This window comes from Phoenix dactylifera, chromosome 3 (assembly GCF_051530095.1).
Source record: "Phoenix dactylifera cultivar Ajwa chromosome 3, Ajwa_hap1_PhDact_Kaust_v1.1, whole genome shotgun sequence".
In the NCBI taxonomy this organism is placed as follows: domain Eukaryota; kingdom Viridiplantae; phylum Streptophyta; class Magnoliopsida; order Arecales; family Arecaceae; genus Phoenix; species Phoenix dactylifera.
Genome location: NC_143192.1, coordinates 47,042,585 through 47,056,019, shown reverse-complemented (window position 1 = coordinate 47,056,019; position 13,435 = coordinate 47,042,585). Strand labels below are relative to the sequence as shown.

The window sequence follows — 13,435 nt, the reverse complement described above, 5'->3', positions numbered from 1 at the left end:
AGTAACCGAGAGACGCCAATGGCTGCAGCAGCTTGAGCTTTTCGTCGTTGAAGATGGTGAGATCGATAACCAGATCTTCAACAAAGCCTTCTCTCATCCATTCACATCTTTTATGCACTCGGAATCCTCAAGGAGTACCGTGTGTTATATGATGTCGCAATTGGATGGTGTCGGAGATTTAGATTATGTTGATGTTGAGTTGTGGAATCATGCTATCGACCACTTCTCTACCGTGGCAGCTTTGATGGCTGCTGGAAAGCGCAATCTGAGATCCCTCTTCGATAGACATGAACCAGGCGAGTCCGAATCCCTTTCTATTTTGTCAGTATGAAATATATATTTTATAGGGGAAACTAATCACCAGTTGGACCGGAGTATAAGGAATAGTCCCTGTTGACCGAAAATGAAACTTTCGGTCAACAGGCTCTCGAAACCATAATTTCCGGTCCCTGGGAGGAGAAATGTCCACGAAAATTTGCCGAATATGCCCCGATTCAGTATTTTGAAGGCGGGAAATGGAGACGTTTGGAGTTTCCATATTCCCTGGCCAACGGAAGAGGAGATTCGGTTTGAAGGCGGGAGGAAGTAAGTCATTTGGAGTTCTTTCCAATTCCCTGTTCGCGTGGCCAACGGAAGGCGGGAGAAGGTGACCGTTGGAATTCCAGAGAAGACTTTGGAGCTCCACAAGCATTCTGCTCTGTTCTTTGAGGTTCCAACGGACTGTAGGGCAGTCGAGAGCCAACGGAAGGCTTTTTGGTTTGATGTCCTATGTTCTTTGGAGCTCCACAAGCATAGTTTTCTGTTCTGTGAGGTTCCAACGGACTGTATGCTTATCGGCCCAGCCAACGGAAGGCTTTTTAGAGCAAAACCTCTGTTCTTTGGAGCGACACAAGCATAGTCCTCTGTTCTTTCAACGGACTGTATGCTTATCGGAGGGACAACGGAAGGCTTTTTAGAGCAAGACCTCTGTTCTTTGGAGCGACACAAGCATAGTCCTCTGTTCTTTCAACGGACTGTATGCTTATCGGGGGGCCAACGGAAGGCTTTTTAGAGCAAGACCTCTGTTCTTTGGAGCGACACAAGCATAGTCCTCTGTTCTTTCAACAGACTGTATGCTTATCGGGGGGGCAACGGAAGGCTTTTTGGTTTGAAGGCGGGAGAAGGTGTGGGGAATTAACTTAACTGTTTTCCATCTTGTTTCGTTTTGCCATAGGGTGTGGGGAATTAACTTAACTGTTTTCTTTGTTTATGAATGCCTTGTTCTGCTCCAGTGTGCCATCTTCTTCCGTTTTGCTTTAGGGTGTGGGGAATTAAGATCAGGTGTGCCTCTAACTTTGTTTTAACAGAGATATTTTGCTGATGTGCCTCTGATTCTGCACTCTTCGTCTGACTTTGTTATAACAGAGCTGAGCTCCAAGAATTGTCGCCAAATCATTTGTGCTGATCCCTCCTATTTTCATTATGATGGCTTCAAAGAACAGTAGTAGCCCGGTTTTGATGGCCATTTGTTGTTACGGTAGCGAAGCTGTTATTATTTCCATCTGTGAGGACACAACTCTTGATCAAATATTCAAGAAAATAGTGGAAAGGTGGAGACATTTATCTTCTACAATGATAGAAATTAAGTTTTATATTCCAAACAAATCTAGAATGCTTGTTACGCTCATGAGCGATAAAGATGTTCATAACATGCATCAAATACATGTGAACTTAAATGCGGCAGTGATCGAGATGGTTGTTACTCATTCTCCAAGCTTGATCGAAGCTGCTGATGTGGTAATCAATACCAGGTATTCCATATTTGAAATTTTATTTTGTTCATTTGAAGCTAAAAGAACAATAATAAGTGTGCTAAAATTATGTTTATCGTTTTGTATGGACAGTGGCTCATCCCATGGTGCTGAAATTAGTTGGAGATCCAAAAATATTTCAAAGAGTAGCTCAAGTAATTTTGTCCAAGTTGTTGAAGAGACGAGAGCTGCAATTGAAGAGGAAGGAAGTCAAAGAAATTCGTTGGATGCTTGGAAAAGTTGTATAGAGGGCGTTAATCAGGAGTTCAGGAATGTCGAAACTCTTCGTGACAGCATTCGCAACTTTTGTATCGCAAATTGCAGAGATTTTGTGTTCATGAAGAACGATCGTGAGCGAGTTACTGTGGAATGTGTTCATGAAGAACGATCGTGAGCGAGTTACGTGCTCCAAACTTCACGCACCGGCATAAGGAGGAAACATATTTCGTGGAGATAGGTCCACCTTCTTTCTCACCCTCAACATCAGTGGGCCAAATAACCTGATAACAATATGCATTTCATCTAATAAACAAGATAGTATAATGATAAAAATTTTTTTTATCAAAATCAAATAATTACATACCTCCACCTCATCTGCACTATCCTGAATCTCATCTTTCTCCACTACACCTTTGTCCTTAGCTTCAACTGCAGTATGCTCTTCACTCACCTAATAATGAGTTGTATTTAAGAAATAACAACAACCATGATCCCCACGACAACATAGTTAATAATTCATCAAACATTGCTTACCTCAGTAAAATCTGTATCATGCTTAACATTTTCGTCATCCACTAAGAGACCATTATCTCGGAGGACCTTCTCAATTCTGGACACCCTCTTATCAACCAAAAACAAATACCTCTCAGCCACTTTTAAGCGGGTATGTAAGCTTTCCAATGTAGGTCCTTCACTCTGGCTGGATGATGGAAACTAAAACAACACAATTATCCAATTTAGAGTATGTCTTTAACTAAGTGCCACCAAATGAAATTAAATGTGTACCAAGTGGTTATAAGTTTGTGCCGCAAAATAAAAGGTGCGTGCCATATGGAAATAAATCTGTGCCAAGTACTTGTAAATGTGTACTACCTGACTTATCTCTTTCGGAGCTTCTAATAGTGGCCTTCCTCGCGAGAGAAGGTGCAACTCCTCCTCTCTAGGCTCTAGCTTCTCGATCACCTGTCGCAAGCAAAAACTTAAGTCTTGCATCATGTAAAAATAAATGTGATGTTACAAATTAATATTCAAACCTGAAATTTTTTTAAGTTCTTCATAACTTTGGCAATCACGTCCACCTTGCGAGGAAATTTGGCATTGCACCAACGCAACAGACGTGGATACATAAACGGTGGCCGGTGGCTGCCTAAAAGGATATTCGAATGCTCAACAGCCCATACCTGCCAAAAAACAATGGGAACATCAAATTTCAACACAATACATATCTTAACAATGAAATTTAAAAAAATATAAAGATGCTTACCACCAAAGCCACCGTGCATCCATCCATATATCCACCAGATCCATTCCCGCTGATGTTCCTTCTCCTGACACTCTCGGATATAGTAGGTATCTGCTGCCGAACAAAAGCAAAAACAGCAAGACCCCAACTATATGAACCTAACCGCCCTAAATCATCAATATATGAACATAATGCCTTTGGAACATTGTAGTGTACAGTTGGAAACAGAATAGTGACAAAGAGGTATAAAACCCATAATTTGGTAAAATCCTCTACATCTTGTCGTCCTCTCTTTCCAACTAGTAATTGTAATCTATTTTCTATTGCATCCCTACTGGCCTTTTTGTGGTCACCATCAAAAAAACGGGTGATAAGGTCAGAAGTAACCCTCCCCTCTCTATACAATTCTACCTCATCACCCGTGGCACTCAAACCAAGGATGGGTGCAAACTCACTCCCTAAAAAAGGCACTAAAATTTTACCAAACCAAAAACCTTCGTCGACATCATCCCAAAAAGAAAGCAAAGTGTCTAGGACAGACCTACTCTGCTTGATATATGGCAAACTTAGCATATGTCCAAAAGGAGTTGCGGTCACCCTATCATTCTGCTCCCGAGACATAGACTGCACAAGGGTGGCAATAAATTGGACATAGCAGCTGAAGTAGCACCTTCCATTGACCATATTATTCGGGCCAACAGAACATGCTTTGCCTCTACTCTGAATTGGAGCCATATCAAATGTCTGCATCAAAAATATTAATGAAACACGTTATCCATAAAACAAATCTTTCAAGAATGCATTGTCAAACAAATAATAAACATCAAATTAAGAATCACTGCGGGGTAAAATTAAAGAAAACAGCAACCTTATATCATGTATTCGCAGGAAAGTATACCAATATATCACCTACCAATAATCTTCCCTGGGCGAAATCAATAATCGATTCCATAGCATTCAAAAACGAAATCAAAATATTATTCGGAACAAAAAAAACGGAAAGCAAGAGAGATTACGGTTTAGCTTCCACTATAGCTAGCATTATGGTTCTCAAAAAGTAAGAACAAATCTTCCCTAAGCCAAATCAATATTTCATTCCGTAACATTCAAAACCGAAAACAAAAATTTCTTCGAAAAATAAATATGGGAAGCAATATTGATTAGGGTTTAGCTTCGATAATAGCAAGCATTATGGTATCCACTAGCATTGGGCGAGCGGTACCTTACCTGCGATTCGGAATGCTTATCGGGGCGGACTCGATCGACAGGAAGACGACTCCGTCGACAGGAAGAGGACTCCGTCGACACGAACAGGAATCGTTCGAGAGGAAGAAGAAGAAGGGGTTCTTTCCGAAGGCGAGAAGAGAAATACTCGGTCGAGAGGGAAAGGAAGACGAAGAAGGGTTTCTTCCTGGGTCCAGAGGAAGAAGAAAATGAGAGGAAGAGGAAGAGGACTCGCCCGAGCGGAAGAGGAGCAAAGGAAGCCGGAAAGCCCAACGGATGAATAAAGGGTAGTTTCGTCACCATTTAGAAAGCCAAAAACTCTCGGGACCGGGAGTTAAAAGATCGGTCAACAGGGACTATTCCTTATACTCCGGTCCAACACTGGACCGGTGATTAGTTTCCCCTATTTTATATGTATCTAGTTCTGTCATTCCTTTGGTTCTTGCTCGAGCCGGATGATGAAAAATTATCATGTCCGGTTCCTTCGGGGGATGGATCTATAAGAATTCATCTATCCCAATAACAAAGAAACCCGCGATGTATAAATTTTTTTATACAAAAAATTCTCATTTAGAAGATTTGAAGACTTGAGTATTGGAATGTCGCTTTCAGTTCTCGGAGTTGAGTGTCAAGTTATGGTCGTTGTTGTGGAGATTAGTATATGAATGAAGCTTTGCTTGGAACTTTTTTCCATAGGCAAAATATTTGATTGCCTGTAGAAATTGGAGAAAGAAGTGCAGCATTTGTGCCAACCTACTGTCAACTCCAGAGTCCAATTGGTTAGATAAACTTCATGATAGCAATAAAGTGTAAACATCATCAAATTCTATGATCATATCATATGATTTTCTTATCAAGCTTTTGAAATTTGACGTGCTCTTACAATAGTGTTCTATATAATCAAGTTTGTGGCCCAGTGATAAAGTGAATACAACTGTCGTAAATATTTTCATTGCAATGACCTAGGATTTCAACTAAAAAGAACTAGTCATAAGGTACTATTTGAGTTTCTTGATTCTATATGAGTATCTAAGATTTATTCAGTACATAGCCGATATGAAACTGAATATATGTCTGCCTATATAGGCTCTTGCATATTTCTCCTATTTAAGCCCTATCAGGCCAAAAGTCAAAATCCATTCAAATACATTCTTGAGCACCACAATTGGCTTATGGTCGGCCCTAATGGGACCGTGTTACAGTATCCTCTAGTCCACATAGGTGATAGGTCGAACTCATTTGGACATTATTTATAGCAACCTAGGGCCTCAACTAAAAAGGCTAGTCAGAAGGTATTATTTGAATTTCTTGACCTTATATAAGTATCTAATATCTACCCAGTGTATAGCCGATATAAGACTAAACACACGCCTGCATAATCCTCGTATTCATTCTATATTCTCATATTCTTGTAGGCAAATAATGATTGACATACTATATAATGTCATCATAATTTATTTCCTCGTAAATATCTAGGCTTCAAGGGGTAGGAAGGCATTGGTAGCCTACACGTCAATGGAGAGAATTCTCTATGTTTCTCGAGTGCAGAAGCTACACTAAACATGAAGTGGTGGTGGTCTGCCTGCCTCACCGTCAAGAATACGTGTACAATGAAAGAGAAAAGAAAAAAAAAGGTTAAATACTTTCCTATGTGGCATAACAAGGTGCTATAATATTCAAACGAAACCATATGCATGTCTAATTCTCTGAACTTTTCTATCTGCGACTGTTTTTTTTTTTAATGCAGTAACTCAAAACACCCTTCGAGTATTTTATGTTTATCATCGCATGTAATTCTTAAAAGCCCAATTAGATTACATGATACCATTGAAACTTGAGTCAAAGTCTTTTGCTTGTAATTTTGTATGGAGGTTTTCAACATGCAAATATTATTATAACTTATGCTTATTGATGGGGAGAATATTTGACATCCCGAGGTTGCACGGAAGCTACTAACCTTGGTATTCTCCGAGGTGCCTGGCCTCAGGTACTATGAAGCATAATCTTAAAGATCGTTAAGAGATCATTTATGCACAGCTAGAATTTTGATGAGAATTACCACCACGTGCACGACGTGGAGAGCTGTTACTATACAGTTAACACATGTCTAGCTGTTATCGTGCAGTTATTACATACTTCAATAATTGCGATAATAGACTCCAATCCCATCCTTTACATGCTGGGAATCCGATGGCCCTCAAATATGCTCTGCTTTTCTACATCCAATCTCATTCTAAATACCTCTTTCTCTCTCTCTTATTCTTCTATTATTGCTCGACTAGGGTCCCCCACTAAAAATCTTCTTGCAAGAGCATTTCATTTTAAGTTGGATTTGCATTTTGGAGAACGACCAATCTCATCGGTTCGAAGTCTTTCCTCCATCTTGGCCGACCTGCGCTTCACCTCGCACCGATCTTGGTCAACTTCGAATTCTAGCGACAACACTTACCATAAAAGGAGGTCACTCAGCAAGGCATCAAGGAGGTAGGATTAATATAAAACTGGAAATGAAGAGGATGCACAAAAGAAAGTAAAAACTTATTTGTTCCCTTCGCCTTGTAGCAAGTTTGGATAATAGCATGCTTTAGTTGACCACAACATACATCCTTAAAGTACAGGATTGACTACAACCATGTAAAAGCGTAAAGATAAAGCAGGAGCTGGTATTGAACAAACTCTTAACAGTTATTAGACAGAATAATTTTGTCTGTTTGTTTCCAGAAGGCAGGAAATAAATAGCAGTCAGCTAGTAATTTAACTATTAAATCAACCGAAACAAAAGGAGATAACTACCAAACTAAAAATAAAAGTAAAATTTATCATATTATTACTTTTATAATAATGCTCTGCAGTGATGGCACGAATGGCTTCGTTTCCTTCGTTCTTTGAGAAATACGGCGGTAATATGAGCATTTGGGTTATGGAAATGAATTGAAGGTCACCTTGCATTCAAATTTCTACCAGGCAAACTGAAAAAACCTGGCCTTATCCTGGTAAAAGAAACATTACATAATTTGCTAGGGCTGCAGGCTTGCATTATGATTTTGTAAGCAGCTGATCTATTGAGTTCTACTCAAGGTAAAAAAAAAAAATCAATCAGAAAAACTTGTACTATTCCAGCTACAAATCCATTGCACAATACTAGATCTTTATCTCTATGATTTTCGTTCAAACAGACAGGCATGCACAAAGGAGGCATGCAGGGGTTACTTTGGAGAGGCAAGTTGGAGTTTTCCCACAATTTAGGGCTTGTTACTGTAGAACTCTTTTACTTTGCAGCTTCACTCACTTCAGATATCAATTTCTTCAAAAAAAATTGTTTAGTCATATGTGCACGCATGGTCGTTGGTAGATTGCTATGATCTGATAATAAAACTGGGCTTCTGACAGAGCTAAGTATAACACCTTCGATCGAGGTTTCAGATAGTTGAATAAGTTGTTGTAATGCAAAGGCCATAAACAAATGTGATTATTTGTTGCTTGGGTGTACAGAACAAATAACAAAAGGTAAATGGAATCTTGTAGAAAAAGAAAATGATAATATACAAAACTAATATAAGACCTTGTCTAAGTTGATTTAATAGATTTATTTGAATGCAATATCATTATGGCAAGGGAACATAGATACATATTATCGAAAGAGATGCAGCCTATTGTGAGATTCACTGGATTTGGCATCGCTTCAAATCTAAAGATAGGAGTTCCAAAATGAAGATACGCATAATTGCATATAATCTACTACATCCGAAATACCTATAAATATGAAATTATCTAGTTTACAATGCTTTGATGTGATTTAGGGGTGGGAAGACAATTTAAGTTCGGCGAGTATGCATTTTGAGATGTTAATATGTGTAAATATTGCTCACACTATCAAGTTAATCAAAATTCTGTAAGTCAAACTAAAATTGGGAGCTCTCTGAAATATTTTGTCCGATGATCAAATTAATCATAGGACAAATTACTGCAACTAAAAAAAAGGCTTTAGGAGACATTTTTATGATAAGTTTATGTCCCGATAGGACAATGATGACAGAGACATAATTAATACTGCTTTAATAATACAACTAGCTATAATTATAGTTCACATTTACAAGTAAACAAGCATGAAATTTTATTTCACTGTAACTATAGACCCACTAAACCAAACATCGAAAATATAGTTAAAAATGCAGCAACTACAACCATGGGTAACTCTAACTACATGCATTTCCCCAATATGGATATCCAAATGCTACCTAAGTCAGATAGAATAAAATGTTTCTTGAAAGTACATGGAAGATATCACCGGCAGCTCAAAGAAAGCTTAATTTCCTAGCGAAGAATATCTTTTCAACACGATCAACAACTTGAAAGCGCTTTTTACCCGGCAATACATAAGCATTTCTTAGAGTGGACTTTAAACGGGCCGAGTTCTAGCCCAGTAAATTTGTGTCCAAGGCCCGACCCACAACAGTAACAGATTTCACCGTAAAATATAATGGACGGCTCTGATTAACAGTATGGGTGCATTTGTGAGCCATCGCTGTCGCACGGGATCTGAACTGGAACCTAAACTGAGCCAGGGCTTAGGCGACTATCAAACGGGTCGGATTACACAAAGGAAATTCGACGGTCCTGATTTCTTGTTTCGAAGGCCTGTCTTGTCCTTATAACCTCGTTTCCTCCAGCGAAGAGGCGCTTCCGCCCCGAGCAAAACCCTAACCCCAGATCGCCGCGGAGAGCTTCTTGGGAGCCATGGGTGAGCCGCTCCTTCTCTCTCAATTTCAATTCTTCCAACAGGTCGATCGGTTTTGCATCGATTATATTGCATTTCGATCTAGGGTTTTGGATTTGTCCCAAGATTTCTCGAAATCCTTGCTCACTTCTTCTTTAGAACGATCTGTGCCTAGGGTTTCGGATCGATTCTTCTTCATAACTTCTTTTGTGGGAATCAGGGGCTTACAAGTACGTGTCGGAGCTATGGAGGAAGAAGCAGTCGGACGTGATGCGGTTCTTGCAACGGGTGAGGTGCTGGGAGTACCGGCAGCTCCCCTCCATCGTCCGTGTTACCAGGCCCACGCGCCCCGACAAGGCTCGACGCCTTGGTTACAAGGCCAAGCAGGTATTGATGGCCGTTATATTTCCATGCGTTTATGTTTCCCTTGTTGGATTTTTCCTGTACACCAGATTTGTGCACTCTGTAAATTTGGTGTCCTTTTGGATTCATGGGACTAATCTGACATGAATGCATTTGTTACGCAAGCATTTAGTGGTCAATCTTCTGCCATTGAGATGATGGATTTCTCTTGTTGGATTGTATAGCTGCCTTTCATGGTGTGTCAGTTGATATTTATTAATTTATCCTTAACTCGTTATAAATTCTTATTATGGCTCTTGTTTGTGGGTCTGTTGTTCCCGCTGAAAGGAATAGATTGAAAGCGCGAGATAAAATTTTATTTTTACACTTTGTTCCAAAAAAAATGTGTTGTTATATCATCATATTCCTATCAGAGATGTCGCCTTGTCATATGAAGCATGCTTGTGTTGAAAACTTGAATGCTAGAAATTGAATACATGCTTGCAGTGTTAAAATTCCTCTTTTCCCAGTGATAGAGAGCCAATGGGCCAAGACATTGGCTTTAGGAATGTGAAACTGGTTTCTTTATTTGAGGATTCTCCTTCCAGCTGTCTTCTGTCCAGTTACATCCTCTGAGAATTGCTTACTCTATATATGTGTGATTGATATCAAGATGTTGGCTAATCTAAGCCTTACCTTAAAAAGGTTTATTTTTATAAGAATTATCATTTGCTTTTGATGAAATAATAGATTGAAGTTGCATGCCATTGTTTGGTTTCACCATATAATTTCCATACGTCTATGATCCAAATACATTTGATTATTGTGATGGTCTTTCAAACTTATATTCATTTAATGCAGTTTAATATCCAAATAGATTAAGATAATCTATATCCATGATTACTTTGCATCTGTAGGTTAATATTTGAAAATCAATCTTGCTAGATTCACTTGCCGTACTTTGCTGGTGAAGGCATTATAGGTCTCTTTAGCATTCTTACATACAAGCAGATTCCAGTAATATTTCTGCAAATATAAGATAAAACCAGTGATGCAATGGAGTATAAAGTAAAGCAAAGTGATTCCCTTAGACTGTGTATGGCTTGTTGTCTATGGTAACAGTTGCCTATTTTTGTCCTCTGCCTTCATCTTGCTGCTGCAGCAAACCTACTTCTACCCATCTTTTGTTGTGGAAGATGTCTGTTAGAAGACAGCAAGTGCTCAGTGATTTCTGATTTGATTGTTTCATTCCTGCACATGCAGGGATATGTGATTTATCGGGTTCGTGTTAGACGTGGGGGCAGGAAGAGGCCTGTTCCTAAGGGTATCGTCTATGGGAAGCCCAAGAATCAGGGTATCACACAACTGAAGTTCCAAAGGAACAAGAGGTCAGTTGCTGAGGAGAGAGCTGGTCGGAAGTTGGGAGGTCTGAGAGTGCTTAACTCTTACTGGATCAATGAGGTTAGATGGTTTATATTTATTACCTTTTCGTTGTTATGCATTCCTATGTCCCCTTAGTATCTGTGCCATTCTCATGCATTTACATCATTTTCTGATTCTTTCCTGCAGGATTCAACTTACAAGTATTTTGAGGTTATCCTTGTTGATGCGGCTCACAATGCAGTTCGCAATGACCCAAGGATCAACTGGATTTGCAAGGGTGTCCACAAACATCGTGAGCTTCGTGGACTGACTTCCGCTGGCAAGAAATACCGTGGCCTCCGTGGCAAAGGTCACCTGCATCACAAGGCCAGGCCATCTCGCAGGGCAACCTGGAAAAGGAACCAGACACTGTCCCTCCGCCGATATCGTTGAGCTTCTTTATTTTGTTGGTGTTTTCTGGATTTTGTTTCAGATAAACTCAATAGTCACATTTCTATCAATTTTGTTGTGTTTGTTTAAGCTGCTGCTAGACTCTCGAACTATGCTTAAGTCTTGTTGAGGTTTAGAAATTTATGGCCTTTTTCTTTGGTGGTGCATAATTTATCTTATTTTATGCTGTGCTCTGGTGGATGCATTGCTGCTTGTTATATATTTGCTTGAATTCTTCCAATGAATTTGCTTTTGAGTTGGTTCTATTGCCTTTAGGAACCTGTATTTGTATGTCAGCGCTGAACTTCAGATAAACTCTGATGCGTTGGTGAAGACTTTTTATCTAAAAGCTTTTGAGATCATGATGGTCTTCTTTAAACAGGCTTCGTTTAAATGACCAGTTTTTTTTTTGGAATATTAAAATGACTAGCGATTCAATCTTCAATTTCACTCTTTTCACTCTCTTTTAGGAAAGCTAACCTGGCTTCTTTGAGATAATGAAGTCGTTTGCACATCTTGGAAATTTATGGGATGGTCGGGGTGGACGTCACATTGACAAACTTGATGGATGAACAATAATTTTAGATAGGTTGCCACATAAGGGTCACATGAACAAACTCGATGCATGAACAAGAATTTTAGATGGGTAGCCGCGTAAGGCAGAATGAAGTTTGTTTAAGGTAGGCTGAACGCTCGAATGGGTATAGCTCGATCTGTATGTCAGATCTGAAGTTAACTCAATCCAATGATATGTTATAACTATGGGAACCGTCAGAAGATCTGGATGCTAGTTTGATCGGCATTAACTCGAGATATATCAGCTCTGAAGTCAACTGAATCCAATGAAGTACTATAACTATGGGAATCGCGGATGCTAGCTCTTGGCAGTTGCTAGCACTAGGAGCAGAAGCAGACACCTATCATTTTGTTTGTTTCTATCTTTACTAATATTTGTATTGCTTTATTTATATCACTTTATCTTAGTTTACTCAGCTGGTAGCTGTTAGCCGCCGCCGCCTCCTTCGAGAAGACGGTATCTTGATGGTGAAACCTTTGAAGTTCAAGATATCAACATTTATACTATCCACTTTTATTATTATTATTTTTTTGATTTTAGATATTGGTGGTTTGTTTGTGCAACTGCACGATCCGGTTAGTGATGCACATTTGCTGTGCTATTGCAAAATTCTCGTGATTCATTTGATTTGGTGAGAACTTCATTTGAGTACCATAGGCTTTGATCTTAAGTATACCCAATAAAAAGTAGTCAATCCAAAGCAACGTAATCTAACTATCTAAGCCGACTCAGCTCAAACTCTTTCTAGGTTTAAAATTTTGAAGGCAGTTCTGGTGTCATAATTTACCTCATGGAGTTGAATTGGTTGGAGTTGGTTTGACTTGGGCTTTAACTGATTCAACCTGCCCAACTTCTTGTCTAATAAATATCCTAGGGGAAAATATTTTATGTGGATTATCACGGGAAATTACTTATGGTGCGGTTTAGGTTCATAAAAGAACAGATTTTGGAGAATCATCAATCCTTGCATGAATCTGAAATTTTCGCCAACTTATATGTGGATTTAATATCTTTAAATATTTTTGTATAAGGAATTGGGACCCGGTTAGCGTTGAACTCTGTGCCACACACAGCCATAGCCCGTCCTAAAGGACCCGGTTAGGGCATCTTGTACAGCGTATATGATATGGCTGACCAGGAACATCCGGATGTTTGGTGAGTGCCGACTGTCCTTGCGGTTTGTGATGGAGTGGGCCCGTGCTCAGGCTGCAAAGATTACCCATGTAGAGTCAGCTTATAGACATTTGACAGCTCGGAACATCTGGAGCTAGAGGTGGGCATTGGATCGGGCCGCCCATGGCCCGACACGGCCTACTTGCTACAGTAACGAGCCGTGCTAAGCACGACTCATAAAAGAGGGCCGGGCTGGGTTAAGGATTTCTGGCCCGCGGGCCGAGCCCGGCACGGCCCATAAGGGCCTGGGCTGGCACGATTCATGGGCCAAGCATAGCACGGCCCATCTTGGTTTGGTGAGAAATAAGGGAGGAAAGGGGTATTTATAGGACTCTAAT

The 13,435-nt window shown here is 39.8% G+C and overlaps 2 protein-coding genes and 1 long non-coding RNA gene across 4 annotated transcripts; 2 read left to right on the top strand and 1 right to left on the bottom strand.

Annotated features, from left to right (window-relative positions):
* The first annotated feature begins 391 nt into the window (after positions 1–391).
* LOC149768123 (uncharacterized) lies at positions 392–2,040 on the top strand. Of its 2 annotated transcripts, XR_016399927.1 has the most exons (4): positions 393–1,163; positions 1,272–1,320; positions 1,405–1,790; positions 1,884–2,040. It is a non-coding gene; the product is annotated as an uncharacterized LOC149768123 (long non-coding RNA). The 2 variants fall into 2 exon arrangements; XR_016399926.1 differs by having other exon boundaries at positions 392–1,163; positions 1,272–1,790.
* Positions 2,041–2,149: 109 nt separating this feature from the next.
* Positions 2,150–4,204, bottom strand: LOC149768122 (uncharacterized). Its single transcript, XM_089929950.1, has 7 exons — positions 4,151–4,204; positions 3,274–3,996; positions 3,044–3,190; positions 2,883–2,972; positions 2,544–2,723; positions 2,374–2,460; positions 2,150–2,290 (listed from the first exon to the last, which is right to left on the bottom strand). Exons 1-7 carry the CDS (start codon positions 4,202–4,204, stop codon positions 2,150–2,152), a joined length of 1,422 nt encoding a protein of 473 aa, XP_089786076.1.
* A 4,881-nt stretch (positions 4,205–9,085) lies between these two features.
* Positions 9,086–11,531, top strand: LOC103713743 (Ribosomal protein L23/L15e family protein). Its single transcript, XM_008800761.6, has 4 exons — positions 9,086–9,217; positions 9,414–9,580; positions 10,799–10,996; positions 11,105–11,531. Exons 1-4 carry the CDS (start codon positions 9,214–9,216, stop codon positions 11,348–11,350), a joined length of 615 nt encoding a protein of 204 aa, XP_008798983.1. The 5' UTR covers positions 9,086–9,213; the 3' UTR covers positions 11,351–11,531.
* Positions 11,532–13,435: the final 1,904 nt, after the last annotated feature.